The sequence below is a fragment of the Coregonus clupeaformis genome, chromosome 18 (assembly GCF_020615455.1).
Source record: "Coregonus clupeaformis isolate EN_2021a chromosome 18, ASM2061545v1, whole genome shotgun sequence".
Taxonomy (NCBI): domain Eukaryota; kingdom Metazoa; phylum Chordata; class Actinopteri; order Salmoniformes; family Salmonidae; genus Coregonus; species Coregonus clupeaformis.
Window position 1 is genome coordinate 24117818 of NC_059209.1, and position 17183 is coordinate 24135000.

At 45.7% G+C, this 17183-nt stretch overlaps 1 protein-coding gene across 1 annotated transcript in view; it reads right to left on the reverse strand.

Moving 5' to 3' along the window:
- LOC121558081 (signal-induced proliferation-associated 1-like protein 2) overlaps nucleotides 1–17183 on the reverse strand; it is a 166925-nt gene that overhangs the window by 3710 nt on the left and 146032 nt on the right. Inside the window, exons 11-12 of the mRNA XM_045227059.1 lie at nucleotides 2812–2929; nucleotides 791–872 (exon numbers count right to left, since the gene is read on the reverse strand). Coding sequence (XP_045082994.1) covers nucleotides 791–872; nucleotides 2812–2929 — 200 coding nt within the window. The remainder of the gene's footprint in view (nucleotides 1–790; nucleotides 873–2811; nucleotides 2930–17183) is intronic.

The following is a 17183-nucleotide window of genomic DNA, read 5'->3' on the forward strand; positions in this document are numbered from 1 at the left end:
ACCATTAGACCATTACACCATAACACCATTACACCATAACACCATAACACCATAACACCATTACACCATTACACCATAACACCATTAGACCATTACACCATTACACCATTACACCATTACACCATTATACCATAACACCATTACCCCATTAGACCATAACACCATAACACCATTACACCATTACACCATTGCACCATTATACCATAACACCATTACACCATTACACCATTACAACATTACACTGTGTTGTGTTTCTCAGACATTGTTTGCCATCCATCCATTTCTTATTTCTACCATTTCTTTCAAAACACCACAGATGCAGCTGATGCACTCTGTTCTATTGTCGTGATGCATATCCAGCCCTATCCCAGCAATATCATGGCTCCCACAATAGAAACATCCCCAGGCTGGGAATGGAGCAGGAACTAACATGAAATACTAAGTTACAGACTTTCATTTGAGCTAAACACTGTCATTTCATTAAAGATGGGGGAAACAGCGCCACTTTCCACCCTAAGCCCGTTGTTTTTGTTTTTGCTTTGTTGACGAAGCAGAGGTTGGGAGCGCTGGGGGATCGTCGCGCATCACGGTAAAAAATTAATGGTGTAAATATGATGCTGTTCTATCGTGTTTGCAATGATGTCAGAGGGCCATTGTCTCTGGAGGCGTGGGAGGAGGAGGAGTAAGAGGAGGAGGAGGAGGAGGAGGAGGAGGAGGAGGAGTAAGAGGAGGAGGAGGAGGAGTAAGAGGAGGAGGAGGAGGAGGAAAAGGAGGAGGAGAAGTGCCGTACCTTTCTGAGGTCATACTGCAGTTGTCTCAGGATCACCTCCAGTTGGTTGACTTTACCAGTCAGAGTGGAGGGAGAGCTGTCCCTGGACAAACACATAAAGAGAGAGTTAGTTTATATTGGTTATAAAAGGCAAATACTAGCCTATAAGGTATTTGCAATCATGATGATTACGTTGTTTGAGGTAGTGATATGCCAGCTCCTACCTTGCCTCTAGGACGCTCCCCTCGGCTGTAATTTAGGTCTGTATAGTATGATGTGATGTGATGTGATATGGTATAGTATAGTATGGTATAGTATGGTATGGTATGGTATGGTATGGTATGGTATAGTATGGTATAGTATGGTATAGTATGGTATAGTATGGTATGGTATAGTATAGTATGGTATAGTATGGTATAGTATGGTATAGTATGGTATAGTATGGTATAGTATGATATAGTATGGTATAGTATGGTATAGTATGGTATAGTATGGTATGGTATAGTATGGTATAGTATGGTATAGTATAGTATGGTATAGTATGTTATAGTATGGTATAGTATAGTATAGTATAGTATAGTATAGTATAGTATAGTATGGTATGGTATAGTATGGTATAGTATGGTATAGTATGGTATAGTATGGTATAGTATGGTATAGTATGGTATGGTATAGTATGGTATAGTATGTTATAGTATGGTATAGTATGGTATAGTATAGTATAGTATAGTATCGTTTGTTATATAGTATAGTATAGTATGGTATGGTATGGTATAGTATAGTGTGGTATAGTATGGTATAGTATGGTATAGTATGGTATAGTATGGTATAGTATGTTATGGTATAGTTTGTTATAGTATGGTATAGTATGGTATGGTATAGTATGTTATGGTATAGTTCGGTATGGTATAGTATAGTATAGTATAGTATAGTATAGTATAGTATAGTATAGTATGGTATAGTTTGTTATAGTATAGTATAGTATAGTATAGTATAGTATAGTACAGTATAGTATAGTATAGTATAGTATAGTATAGTATAGTATAGTATGTTCTAGTATGTTATGGTATAGTATAGTATGGTATAGTATGGTATAGTATGGTATAGTATGTTATGGTATGGTATGGTATGGTATGTATAGTATGGTATAGTATGGTATGGTATAGTATGGTATAGTATGGTATAGTATGGTATAGTATGGTATGGTATAGTATAGTATTATAGTATAGTATAGTATAGTATAGTATAGTATATTATGTTATGTTATGGTATAGTGTGTTATGGTATAGTATAGTATAGTATGGTATGTTATAGTATGTTATGGTATAGTATAGTATAGTATAGTATAGTATAGTATAGTATAGTATAGTATAGTATAGTATAGTATAGTATATTATGTTATAGTATAGTATAGTATGGTATAGTATGTTATGGTATAGTATGTTATGGTATAGTATAGTATAGTATAGTATAGTATAGTATAGTATAGTATAGTATAGTATAGTATAGTATAGTATATTATAGTATAGTATGTAATGGTATAGTTTGTTATGGTATAGTTTGTTATGGTATAGTATAGTATAGTATAGTATAGTATAGTATAGTATAGTATAGTATGGTATATTATAGTATAGTATGTAATGGTATAGTTTGTTATGGTATAGTTTGTTATGGTATAGTATAGTATAGTATAGTATAGTATAGTATAGTATATTATAGTATAGTATAGTATAGTATAGTATAGTATGGTATATTATAGTATAGTATGTAATGGTATAGTTTGTTATGGTATAGTTTGTTATGGTATAGTATAGTATAGTATAGTATAGTATAGTATAGTATAGTATATATAGTATAGTATATTATAGTATAGTATAGTATAGTATGGTATAGTATGGTATATTATAGTATAGTATGTAATGGTATAGTTTGTTATGGTATAGTTTGTTATGGTATAGTATAGTATAGTATAGATAGTATAGTATAGTATAGTATAGTATAGTATAGTATGGTATGTGTATTGCTAGTGATGAGGTTCTTACCCTGCCTCCAGGGCAGCCCCCTCGGCTGCAGCCACACGTCTTGTCAGTTCCTGTGAGATCTGGAGTGCCTCTGCCCTCTGCATGTCTGTCATGGAGCAGAAAGATCCCTCCCGCTGGTCTGGAACACACAGTAAGCAGGAAACAGGCTCAATTACAAAATTGTTTAATGTTAGCATGCATCTATAACAAACTCCAATCAACAACATATAACCATACAGACAGTTTAAGACAGTTGTACTTTATTATTGTCACAGATTCAGCCGAGGCTGCTCCTCCTCCTTGCTCGGGCAGGCTTTGGCGTTCGTCGTCCCCGGATACTAGCTGCTTCCGATCGATGTTTCGGTGTTTGTCTTGTTTGGTCTTTATTGTTTACACCTGTTTCCCATTATGTTGTATTGTGTTCCCTTTATAACCCTCTGTTTCTCATTGTGTATTGTGCGTAATTGTTTTGGTCTTTGTGGCAGTTGCCCATGTGTGCAGGTCTTATTATTTCCTCGCTGTTTGAGGTTGCCTGTGTACTTTGTATTTGCACTGCATCCAGTAAAGTATCTGCCAGTAGCTCGGTGTCCTGCTCTTGACTTCGCCTACCGCATACACGTCGCTGTGACAATTATATTGATTACTTTAAGTAAGTTGGGTTTTATTATATCAATTATTTTAAGTAATTTGGGTTTAAATATATCGATTACTTTATGTAAGTTGGGTTTTGTTATATTGATTACTTTAGGTAAGTTTTTTTTTCTTCGACTGATCATTCACAGTCACACATATAGGCCTATGAGTTCTTCGTCAAGCTCAAGCTCAAGCTCGGTGACTCCCGAGTGGCGCAGTTGTCTAAGGCACTGCATCACAGTGCTAGCTGTGCTATGGTTCGAATCCAGGCTCTGTCGTAGCCGGCCGTGACCGGGAGACCCATGGGGCGGCGCACAATTGGCCCAGGGTAGGGGAGGGAATGGCCGGCAGGGATGTAGCTCAGTTGGTAGAGCATGGCGTTTGCAATGCCAGGGTTGTGGGTTCGATTCCCATGGGGGGCCAGTATGATAAATATAGAAAATAATGTATGCACTAACTGTAAGTCGCTCTGGATAAGAGCGTCTGCTAAATGACTAAAATGTAAAATGAGATCGAAATAAAGCTTGAGAAATCAAATGAACAGCAAAACCCCTCCCTAACTGACTATACAAGGAGCATCTCCCCCCTCTCCTCTTGTTTTACTGTAACAACAAACTACCTAGTTAGCTAATAAAAGTTTATAATAGTTTTCCTATTCATATCTGGATCCTGCGACGCAGTTAGCGTTAACGCTGGGACCGCTGATATATGTCCCGGGATCCTTGCTCAAACAAGGTGGTACTACATTGGCGAAGCAGCTAGCCTAGCTGCTAGCTATCAAGCTAGGCAACATGCTCTACTACAGCTAGCCTAGCTGCTAGCTATCAAGCTAGGCAACATGCTCTACTACAGCTAGCCTAGCTGCTAGCTATCAAGCTAGGCAACATGCTCTACTACAGCTAGCCTAGCTGCTAGCTATCCAGCTATGCAACATGCTCTACTACTGCCGGATACCAAGCCCGCTAAGCGGTTAGCCCTTGTGGCTAGGGCCGCACTTCCATTTGTCCCTTTCTATTTGTCATTTTACGGAGTGAATTGTGGGCTCGCCCTACTGTTAGTACTGCCATGCCTCCTAAAAAAGACGAGGATCACATCTCTGCTGGGCAGGTACGTGGACTCCTGGAGAAGCAGAAAGTTTTTTTATAAGTAAATGATACTTCAGCAGGAAAACAACTTTAAAAGCTTCATTCAAACGATCATGGAGTCTACCAACAAACGGCTGGACGACCTGACCAAAGATGTACAAGACATTAAAACAAGCCTTCAGTTCACACAGAAGGATGTGGATGTATTGAAGACCACACCAGAAACTGTTCCTCTGTGAGGAATGAAATCACCACAGTCAGGGAGGGCCTCCAGAACATGTCTGGGAAGGCTGATTACTTGGGTGGACAATCGAGGAGAAATAATCTTGTAATAGATGGTATCCAGGAGAGACAAAGTGAGACATGGGCTGAATCAAAGGACAAAGTTCGAAAGCTGTTTTCTGAGAAGCTACAATTGGATCAACAGGTTGAGCTGGAAGGTGCTCACCGGTCTGGGAAACCAGGGGGCACTAGTGGTGCCAATGGTGGTGCCAATGGAACCAGACCCAGGCCAATTGTAGTGAAAATCCTCAGGTTCAAGGATAAGCTTGCAGTCCTTGAAAAAGTAAAATACCTTAAAGGGTCCTACATCTACATCAATGAGGATTTCTCTGATGCAGTCCGTCAAAGAAGAAAGGAACTAATACCAGCTATGAAGACTGCAAGAGAATGAGGTGACATAGCCTCCCTGAGGTATGACAAACTGATTGTTCACCCCCCCTCCCAAGGAGTTAGGAGGAGCGACAGACACAAGTAATTCCAGCCCCCACCCACACACACACACACACACACCCCCACACACACACACCCACACCCACACACACACCCACACACACACCCACACCCACACACACACACACACAACCCCACCCACCCACACACACACACACCCACACTTACACACACACCCACACACCCACACACCCACCCACACCCACACACACACCCCCACCCACCCACACCCACCCCACCACCCCCACCCACATCCACACACACCCACCCACCCACCCACACCCACACACCCCCACCCACACACCCACCCACCCACACCCACCCACCCACACACACTGACTGATTATCTCTCTCTCAGATTCCAACTGCTGATTCTTGTTTGGACATATAAATAAATACTGTAAATCTACCAAAGAAAGGTCTGTTAATTGCTCACTTGAATATATGCAGTTTAAGGAACAAGATTCATGAAATATGCTGTCTAGTGCAGTCAAACAATATTTATATGTGCTTGATGTATGGGGTGTGCCCAGAAGTCTGGAAAGAGTCAAAGGTTATTCCACTACCTTGCTAGCTTGCTGCCGGTGTTAAGTAAATTCTTGGAAAAAAATGGTATCTGTACAAATCAAGGATTATTTCTCACGTAATGGTCTGATAACGGGTTTCCAGCATGCAGCATGCATTCTACGAGTTACGGCCTTAGCACAATGACAGATGATTGGCTAAAGAGTATGGATGACAGGAAGTTAGTTGGTGCAGTGTTGCTAGATTTCAGTGCTGCTTTTGATGTAATTGATGATGAACTGTTACTAGGTAAACTCAAATGTTATGGTTTTAAGTCTGCAGCTCTATCCTGGATGGAAAGCTATCTCTCCAGGAGAAGGCAAAAAGTGTTCTTTAATAGTAGCTTTTCAAACAGTAAAGATATACACTGTGGTATTCCTCAGGGAAGCTGCCTAGGCCCACTTCTCTATCTTTACTAATGCTTTACCTTCAGCAATGAACAAAGCAAGAGTGGTAATGTATGCTGATGACTCTACAATGTATAGCGCAGTATCAGAATGTAATGAGCTAACAGGTGTAATGAGTAGTGAACTAAGAATGGTGTCTGAGTGGGTTGATAAGAACAAATTGGTGTTGAACATTTCTGAAACTAAATGTATTGTATTTGGCTCAAGATATATGCTTGCTGATGATCCCCAACTGAATTTGTCGTTGACTAGAACACATATAGAGCAAGGGGAAAAAACAACACTACTAGGCGTCATGTTGGACACAACTTTATCATGGTCAGAACACATAGATAATATTGTTATTTAGATGAGTAAGGGAATTGCTGTTACAAGAAAATGTTCAGAGTATGTAACATCTAGCACTCTGAATCAGGTGATTCAATCCCTGGTCATCTCACACCTAGAGTGCTGTCCAGTTATATGGTCATCTGCAGCAAAGAAAGATCTAGAAAAGATAAATCGCTCAAAACAGGGCTGCCTCTTCATTGCTCTATCCGTATGAATATTATCCAAATGCATCAGAATCTCTCATGGCTTCACTTTGAAAACAAATTACTATCCAGTCTGCTGATTTTCTTTAGGAATGCTATATATAAAAAAATAAAAAATAATTCAGACCAGTTAGTACATACTAGCAACACACATAACCACCAACCAGACAGGTAGAGTTGAAGTCGGAAGTTTACATCCTCTTCGGTTGGAGTCATTATAACTCGTTTTTCAACCACTCCACACATTTCTTGTTAACAAACTATAATTTTGGCAAGTCGGTTAGTAGATCTACTTTGTGCATGACACAAGTAATTTTTCAAAAAATAGTTTACAGACAGATTATTTCACTTATAATTCACTGTATCACAATTCCAGTGGGTCAGAGGTTTACATACACTAAGTTGACTGGGCCTTTAAACAGCTTGGAAAATTCCAGAAAATGATGTCATGCCTTTAGAAGCTTCTGATAGGCTAATTTACACAATTTGAGTCAATTGGAGGTGTACCTGTGGATGTATTTCAAGGCCTACCTTCAAACACAGTGCATATTTGCTTGACATCATGGGAAAATCAAAAAAAATTATCAGCCAAGACCTCAGACATTTTTTTGTAGACCTCCACAAGTCTGGTTCATCCTTGGGAGCAATATCCAAATGCCTGAAGGTACCCAACTGATTGTGGGAAGCTTGTGGAAGGTTACCCAAAACGTTTGACCCAAGTTAAACAATTTAAAGGCAATGTTACCAAATACTAATTGAGTGTATGTAAACTTCTGACCCACTGGGAATGTGATGAAAGAAATAAAAGCTGAAATAAATCATTCTCTCTACTATTATTCTGACATTTCACATTCTTAAAATAAAGTGGTGATCCTAACTGAACTCAAACAGGGAATTTTTACTAGGATTAAATGTCAGGAATTGTGAAAAACTGAGTTTAAATGTATTTGGCTAAGGTGTATGTAAACTTCCGACTTCAACTGTAAATTCAGGGCATCTAAGACAACCGAAGCCAAAGACAAATCGCCTTAAATCTATAGTTTTATGTAGAGCCATAGCTGAATGGAACTCTTTACCAATCAATTTTCTCAGGCAAAAAGTAAATCCACCTTCAATAAAAAAATTTAAGACCATCTAATGAGGTAGACCATGTGACAGGAAATTGAAAGCATCAACTGAATGTAAAATGTGTTACTTGTCAGGTATTGTAATTGTCTGTATTGTCTACTTGTTAAATGTTTGTAAAGTCTTAATTTTTAATTGTTTGTAATGTCTTATTAATTGGTTTTGGACCCCAGGAAGATTAGCTAACATTACGGCGTTAGCTAATGGGATCCTAATAAACATTCACAAATTCTCCTCTCCTCTCCTCTCCTCTCCTCTCCTCTCCTCTCCTCTCCTCTCCTCTCCTCTCCTCTCCTCTCCTCTCCTCTCCTCTCCTCTCCTCTCCTCTCCCCAGTGTCTGAAGAGCCAGCTGCTCCTAGAAGGTCTGAATCAGGCTGTTTAGGCCTACACCAGACCAGCTCTAAGCCTGCTGTTCTCCCAATGGAAAACATTACCTAACCCTGAGGATAGCTCAGTTCAACACATTATGCTTTTCTCTCTCTCTCTCTCTCTCCCTGTCTCCCCCATTCTCATCCTCCCCCACTCTAGCCCCAGATTAAGGCATCTGCATAATTAATAGAAGCAGATTAAACGGGCAATATGCAGTTGCTTCATCCAGTGTTGGTCTTCTGAATTCAGGCAATGTACCCATTGATTCTTGAATAATATAACTTATAAATACCTCATGAGCTTAGTTCAACTGTCACACCCCATCAGAACCTAAGCTGGTTTTACTCGATTGTTTGTCAATGTAAACAACACTGTATAGCCTCATAACATGGTTAAAACGATCTTTGTGATATCATGGATGGTCCGTCCTTGCATCCATTGCTCTGTCAATTAATCTGAGAGTGGTTACATTTCTCCCTCAGCTTTTTTACTGAAACAGGGGGTGGGAGTAGGGTTTGTTATTGTTCCAACTGCTGATCACAGCTTTAAGGAGAATCTTCCATAAATGTACCCTCAAACCAAATGTTCTCTGAGACATTAGCCCCTGTCTGTAACCCTGAGTGTGTATGGAATGACCCCTATCCCCTACATAGTGCACTACTGTTGCCCAGGAACCATTTGGGCACTATACAGGGAACAGAGCCTGTGTTAACTGGTTAGATCAGGCTCAGAGGGTTACAGAAGGTTAGGGAGAGCAGTCCCTTATTTACATATGAATGGAGGTTTCCCTCCGTGTTCACAGGCTGCGTCACAAAGATGAAACAAAACAGTTCCACGAAAGGAGAGACAGAGACTGAAATGTATCGCAAATCGCACCCTATTCCCTATATAGGGCACTACTTTAGACCAGAGCCCTATGGGAATATGGTGCAATTTGGGACTCACTCATAGACTGAGTCTGGCACACACATAACAAAAAGGCTGCTGTGAAAAGCGGTTTCATTTTCAGGAATTTTCATGTTTCCTGGACGGCAATCAGAGAGAAGAGAGAGAGAGAGAGAGAGAGAGAGAGAGAGAGAGAGAGAGAGAGAGAGAAGAGAGAGAGAGAGAGAGAGAGAGAGAGAGAGAGAGAGAAGAAGAAGAAGAAAGAGACAGAAGAAGAAGAAGAAGAAGAAAGAAGAAGAGAGAAGAGAGACGAAGAAGACAGAGAGACAGAGAGACAGAGAGACAGAGAGACAGAGAGACAGAGAGACAGAGAGACAGAGAGACAGAGAAGTCACTGGCTTGCTGGTGCTCTTTCATGCCGTCCCTAGGAGGGGTGCGTCACTTGAGTGGGTTGAGTTACTGACGTGATCTTCCTGTCTGGTTGGCGCCCCCCTTGGTTTGTGCTGTGGTGGAGACCTCTGTGGGCTATACTCGGCCTTGTCTCAGGATTGTAAGTTGGTGGTTGAGGATATCCCTCTGGTGGTGCGGGGGCTGTGCTTTGGCAGAGTGGGTGGGGTTATATCCTTCCTGTTTGGCCCTGTCCGGGGTTTCTTCGGATGGGGCCACAGTGTCTCCGGACCGCTCCTGTCTCAGCCTCCAGTATTTATGCTGCAGTAGTTTATGTGTCGGGGGCTGGGGTTAGTTGGTTATACCTGGAGTACTTCTCCTGTCTTATCCAGTGTCCTGTGTGAATTTAAGTATGCTCTCTCTAATTCTCTCGTTCTCTCTTTCTCTCTGAGAACCTGAGCCCTAGGACCATACGTCAGGACTACCGGGCATGCTGACACCTTGCTGTCCCCAGTCCGCCTGGCCTTGCTGCTATTCCAGTTTCAACTGTTCTGCCTGCGGTTACGAAACCCCTACCTGTCCCAGACCTGCTGTTTTCAACTCTTAATGATCGGCTATGAAAAGCCAACTGAGAGACCTGAGCCCTAGGACCATACGTCGGGACTACCGGCCGTGGTGACTCCTTGCTGTCCCAGTCCGCCTGGCCTTGCTGCTATTCCAGTTTCAACTGTTCTGCCTGCGGTTATGGAACCCCTACCTGTCCCAGACCTGCTGTTTTAAACTCTTAATGATCGGCTATGAAAAGCCAACTGAGATTTATTCCTGATTATTATTTGACCATGCTTGTCACTTATGAACATTTTTGAACATCTTGGCATGGTTCTGTTATAATCTCCACCCGGCACAGCCAGAAGAGGACTGGCCACCCCTCATAGCCTGGTTCCTCTCTAGGTTTCTTCCTAGGTTTTGGCCTTTCTAGGGAGTTTTTCCTAGCCACCGTGCTTCTACACCTGCATTACTAGCTGTTTGGGGTTTTAGGCTGGGTTTCTGTAAAGCACTTCGAGATATTAGCTGATGTAAGAAGGGCTATATAAAATAAAATTGATTGATTGATTGATTGAGAGAGAGAGAGAGAGAGAGAGAAATCCCTGTATTTTTACCAGTGAGCTAAAACAACTTCCTTACATAACTTGATCACATTAACTCTCTCCCTGTTTATGAATAACAATATTGTAAAAGGATGACATCACTATATATCACCAAATGTAGGATGACATCACTATATATCACCACATGTAGGATGACATTACTATACATCACCACATGTAGGATGACATCACTATATATCACCACATGTAGGATGACATCACTATATATGACCACATGTAGGATGACATCACTATATATCACCACATGTAGGATGACATCACTATATATCACCACATGTAGGATGACATCACTATATATCACCACATGTAGGATGACATCACTATATATCACCACATGTAGGATGACATCATGTCAAGGGCTGATGTGGTGTAGGAGTCAGGCGCAGGACACAAAGGCTTAGTCCAACAGACTTTACAAAATACGGGCCTCGAACAAACAGAGGCGAGCGATTACACAAACTGTGCGTAAAAACACCAAAACAAATAAACAAAGCAGAAACTCGCAGCTCCTACGGACAGGCGGACAATAACACACAACACAAGACTAACCAAACGAGAAACTTATAGGAGACATAATCAACCAAACATGAAACAGGTGTACACAATCAGACAAAACCAAACAGACATCAAAAACATCAAACGGTGATAGTTAGTACTCCGGGGACGACGACCGCCGAAGCCTGCCCGAACAAGGAGGAGGAGCAGCCTCGGCCGAAACCGTGACAGTACCCCCCCCCCTTGACGCGCGGCTCCAGCCGTGCGCCGACCCTGGCCTCGGGGACGACCAGGAGGACGCGGAGCAGGGCGCGTAGGGTGTCCACGGTGGAACTCCGTCAGGAGAGACGGGTCTAGGATGTCTCTCCTCGGCACCCAGCACCGTTCCTCCGGACCGTACCCCTCCCACTCCACGAGATATTGGAGACCCCCATCCGACGTCTCGAATCCAGGATGGACCGAACTGTGTATGCCGGAGCCCCTCGATGTCCAGTGGGGGCGGAGGAGTCTCTCTTATCTCATCGTCCTGGAGTGGACCAGCTACCACCGGCCTGAGAAGAGACACATGGAACGAGGGGTTAATATTCTTATAATCAATAGGCAGTTGTAACCTGTAACACACCTCGTTCAATCTTCTCAGGACTTTAAAAGGCCCCACAAACCACCGACCCAGTTTCCGGCAGGGCAGGCGGAGGGGTAGGTTTCTGGTAGAGAGCCAGACTCGATCACCAGGTGCGTACACCGGCCCCTCACTGCGGTGGAGATCGGCGCTCGCTTTCTGACGACGGATGGCCCGCTGCAAGTGGACGTGTGCAGCGTTCCACGTCTCCTCCGAGCGCCGCACCGACTCATCCACCGCAGGAGCCTCGATCTGGCTCTGCTGCCACGGTGCCAGAACCGGCTGGTAACCTAACACACATTGGAAAGGGGTTAGATTGGTTGAGGAGTGGCGGAGAGAGTTCTGGGCCAACTCTGCCCAGGGGACATACCTCGCCCACTCCTCCGGCCGGCCCTGGCAATACGATCTAAGAAACCTACCCACATCCTGGTTCACACGTTCCACCTGCCCATTACTCTCCGGGTGGTAACCCGAGGTCAGGCTCACCGAGACCCCCAAACGCTCCATAAACGCCCTCCAGACTCTGGAGGTAAACTGGGGACCTCGATCAGACACTATATCCTCGGGTACCTCGTAGTGCCGGAACACGTGGGTGAATAGTGCTTCGGCGGTCTGTAGGGCAGTAGGAAGACCCGGCATTGGGAGCAGACGACAGGCCTTCGAGAACCGATCCACAACGACCAGTATAGTAGTACTCCCCTGTGAGGGGGGAAGGTCTGTGACGAAATCCACCGAGAGGTGAGACCATGGTCGTTGTGGAACGGGCAGGGGTTGTAACTTTCCCCTGGGCAGGTGTCTAGGCGCCTTACACTGGGCGTACACCGAGCAGGAGGAGACATAAACCCTCACATCCCTGGCTAACGTTGGCCACCAGTACTTAGCGCTAAGGCAGTGCACAGTCCGGCCAATACCAGGATGTCCAGAGGAGGGTGACGTGTGAGCCCAACATATCAGTCGATCACGAACCTCGAGCGGAACGTACGTCCGACCCACCGGGCACTGTGGAGGACTAGGGTCGGTACGCAACGCCCGCTCGATTTCAGCATCGACCTCCCACACTACCGGTGCCACCAGACAAGACTCCGGCAGTATGGGAGTGGGCTCAACGGACCTCTCCTCAGTGTCATACCGCCGAGACAGTGCGTCTGTCTTACCGTTCTGGGACCCAGGGATGTACGTGATCTTAAATACGAACCGGGCTAAAAACATGTTCCACCGCGCCTGGCGAGGGTTCAATCTCCTAGCTGCCCGGATGTACTCCAGGTTACGGTGGTCAGTCAAAGTGAGAAAAGGGTGTTGAGCCCCCTCAAGCCAAAGCCTCCACACCTTTAGGGCCTGTACCACGGCTAACAGGTCCCTGTCCCCTACGTCATAATTTCGCTCCGCCGGGCTGAGCTTTTTGGAGTAAAAAGCAAAGGGGCGGAGTTTAGGTGGCGTGCCGGACCGTTGCGAAAGTACGGCCCCAATACCGGCCTCTGACGCGTCCACCTCTACCTGAAATGGTAAAGAGGGATCCGGATGCGCCAGCACCGGAGCCGAAGTAAACAGGTCCTTCAGTCTCCCAAAAGCCCTGTCTGCCTCGGCTGACCACTGCAAACGCACCGGACCCCCCTTCAACAGAGACGTTATGGGAGCTGCCACCTGTCCAAAACCCCGGAAAATCTCCGGTAGTAATTTGCAAACCCCAAAAACCGCTGCACCTCTTTAACAGTGGTTGGAGTTTGCCAATTACGCACGGCTGACACTCGGTCAACCTCCATCTTCACCCCTGACGCAGACAACTGATAACCCAAAAAGGAGATCGACTCCTGGAAAAACAGACATTTCTCTGCCTTGACATACAGGTCGTGCTCCAACAGCCTCCTCAAATACTCGGCGCACCAGGGCTACATGCTCGGCTCGGGTAGAAGAGTACACAAGAATGTCATCAATGTACACGACCACACCCTGCCCCTGCATGTCCCTGAAGATCTCATCTACGAAGGATTGGAAGACTGAAGGAGCGTTCATCAACCCGTATGGCATGACGAGATACTCGTAATGACCTGAGGTGGTACTAAATGCTGTCTTCCATTCATCGCCCCCTCTAATGCGCACCAAGTTGAATGCGCTCCTGAGATCTAGTTTTGTGAAGAAACGCGCCCCGTGCAATGACTCCGTCATAGTCGCAATCAGCGGCAGTGGATAACTGTATTTCACCGTGATCTGATTGAGACTACGGTAATCAATGCACGGGCGCAAACCTCCATCCTTCTTCTTCACAAAAAAGAAGCTCGAGGACGCAGGGGAAGTGGATGGCCGTATGTATCCTTGTCTCAGAGATTCGGCTATGTAAGTCTCCATAGCTCTCTTCTCCTCTTGAGACAGAGGATACACATGGCTCCGTGGAAGCGCTGCTCCTGCCTGGAGGTCTATCGCACAATCCTATGAGGAGGCAACTGCGTCGCCCTCGATTTACTGAACACGATTGCCAAATCCTCATACTCAGGGGGAATGTGCAGTGCGGGCACCTGGTTTGGACTCTCCACCGAGGTCGCCCCCACGGAAACACCTAGACATCGCCCCACACACTGGGCAGACCACTCCTTAAGAGCCCTCTGTTGCCACGAAATAGAAGGATTATGGGTAATCAACCAGGGAAGCCCCAACACCACCGGATACGCAGGAGAGTCAATCAGATATAGATGAATAGTTTCCTCATGACCGCCCTGCGTCCTCATCCTAAGTGGCGCTGTGACCTCCCTAATCAACCCCGATCCCAAGGGACGGCTGTCTAAAGCATGAACAGGAAATGGGGCGTCGACTGGAAGAAGGGGAATTCCTAGTTTTAAACAAAAATGTCGATCAACAAAATTCCCAGCTGCGCCTGAATCTACTAGCGCCTTATGCTGGGAATGAGGTGCAACCTGTGGAAAATGTACAGGTAAACAGACGTGCACAACAGAGAGCTCTGGGTAAGTGGGACGCCTACTCACCTGGAATGACTCCCCAGTGCGTGGCCTGTCGTCCTCTCCCCTAGGAGACCCTCCCCAGCACCTGGCCGCAGTGTGCCCTCCACGGCCACAGTTGGTGCAGGGGACAGCCCCCCTCGGGCTCCTCCTCCTCCTCTCTCTAGCGCCAGCACCTCCGAGCTCCATAGGGCTCGGCTCGGAGGTGCTGGAGGGTGGAATTGACGACCCCCACTCGGAACGTCCGCGGGTTGACAGCAGGGTGTCAAGCCGGATGGACATGTCCACCAGCTGGTCGAAGGTGAGGTGGGCATCCCTGCAGGCCAACTCTCGACGGACGTCCTCCCGTAGACTACATCGGTAGTGGTCGATGAGGGCCCGCTCATTCCACCCTGCATCCGCCGCTAGAGTCCGGAACTCCAGGGCGAACTCCTGTGCACTCCTCCTCCCCTGTCGGAGGTGGAACAGACGCTCCCCCGCCGCCTTCCCCTCAGGTGGATGGTCGAACACTGCCCTGAAGCGGCGGGAGAACTCCACGTAGGTGATGGTGGCGGCATCTATTCCCCTCCATTCGGCGTTGGCCCACTCCAACGCCTTGCCGGTGAGACAGGAGATGAGGGTGGAGACGCTCTCGTATCCCGAGGGCGCCGGGTGTATGGTGGCCAGGTAGAGTTCCACCTGCAGGAGGAACCCCTGACACCCGGCTGCGGTACCATCATATGCCCTCGGGAGCGAGAGCCGAATACCACTGGGTTCCGGTGCTGGAAGAGGAGGACTGGCCGATGGTGATGGTAAGGTGTACGGAGGTGTGGGCACCTCTCCGGTGACCAAACGGCGCAGAGTGTTAGACACCTCGTTCATGGCGGCCCCAAGTTGCCGGATCATGGTGTCCTGATCGCTGATCTGTTCCTCCAGCGACTTGGGTGCCGCCGCTGCTCCTGCTGACTCCATGGTGGTGTGTTATTCTGTCAAGGGCTGATGTGGATGTGGTGTAGGAGTCAGGCGCAGGACACAGAGGCTTAGTCCAACAGACTTTACTTGTCATAAAGTGACAAAATACAAAATACGGGCCTCGAACAAACAGAGGCGAGCGATTACGCAAACTGTGCGTAAAAACACCAAAACAAATAAACAGAGCAGAAACTCGCAGCTCCTACGGACAGGCGGACAATAACACACAACACAAGACTAACCAAACGAGAAACTTATAGGAGTCATAATCAACCAAACAGGAAACAGGTGTACACAATCAGACAAAACCAAACAGACATCGAAAACATCAAACGGTGATAGCTAGTACTCCGGGGACGACGACCGCCGAAGCCTGCCCGAACAAGGAGGAGGAGCAGCCTCGGCCGAAACCGTGACACATCACTATACATCACCACATGTAGGATGACATCACTATATTTCACCACATGTAGGATGACATTACTATATATCACCACATGTAGGATGACATCACTATATATCACCACATGTAGGATGACATCACTATATATCACCACATATAGGATGACATTACTATATATCACCACATGTAGGATGACATCACTATATATCACCACATGTAGGATGACATCACTATATATCACCACATATAGGATGACATCACTATATATCACCACATGTAGGATGACATCACTATGTACCATAGAGATAGAGAGACAGCTTGGCTAGAGTCTACAGAGAGATATAGAGAGACGCAGCTTGGCTAGAGGCTACAGAGAGAGATAGAGAGACGCAGCTTGGCTAGAGGCTACAGAGAGATAGAGAGACGCAGCTTGGCTAGAGGCTACAGAGAGAGATAGAGAGACGCAGCTTGGCTAGAGGCTACAGAGAGAGATAGAGAGACAGCTTGGCTAGAGGCTACAGAGAGAGATAGAGAGACGCAGCTTGGCTAGAGGCTACAGAGAGAGATAGAGAGACGCAGCTTGGCTAGAGGCTACAGAGAGAGATAGAGAGACAGCTTGGCTAGAGCCTACAGAGAGAGATAGAGAGACAGCTTGTCTAGAGCCTACAGAGACAGATAGAGAGACGCAGCTTGGCTAGAGGCTACATAGATAGAGAGACGCAGCTTGGCTAGAGGCTACAGAGAGAGATAGAGAGACGCAGCTTGGCTAGAGGCTACAGAGAGAGATAGAGAGACACAGCTTAGCTAGAGGCTACAGAGAGAGATAAAGAGACGCAGCTTGGCTAGAGGCTACAGAGAGATATAGAGAAACGCAGCTTGGCTAGATGCTACAGAGAGAGATAGAGAGACACAGCTTGGCTAGAGGCTACAGAGAGAGATAGAGAGTCGCAGCTTGGCTAGATGCGACAGAGAGAGATAGAGAGACGCAGCTTGGCTAGAGCCTACAGAGAGAGATAGAGAGACAGCTTGGCTAGAGGCTACAGAGAGAGATGGAGAGACACAGCTTGGCTATAGGCTACAGAGAGAGA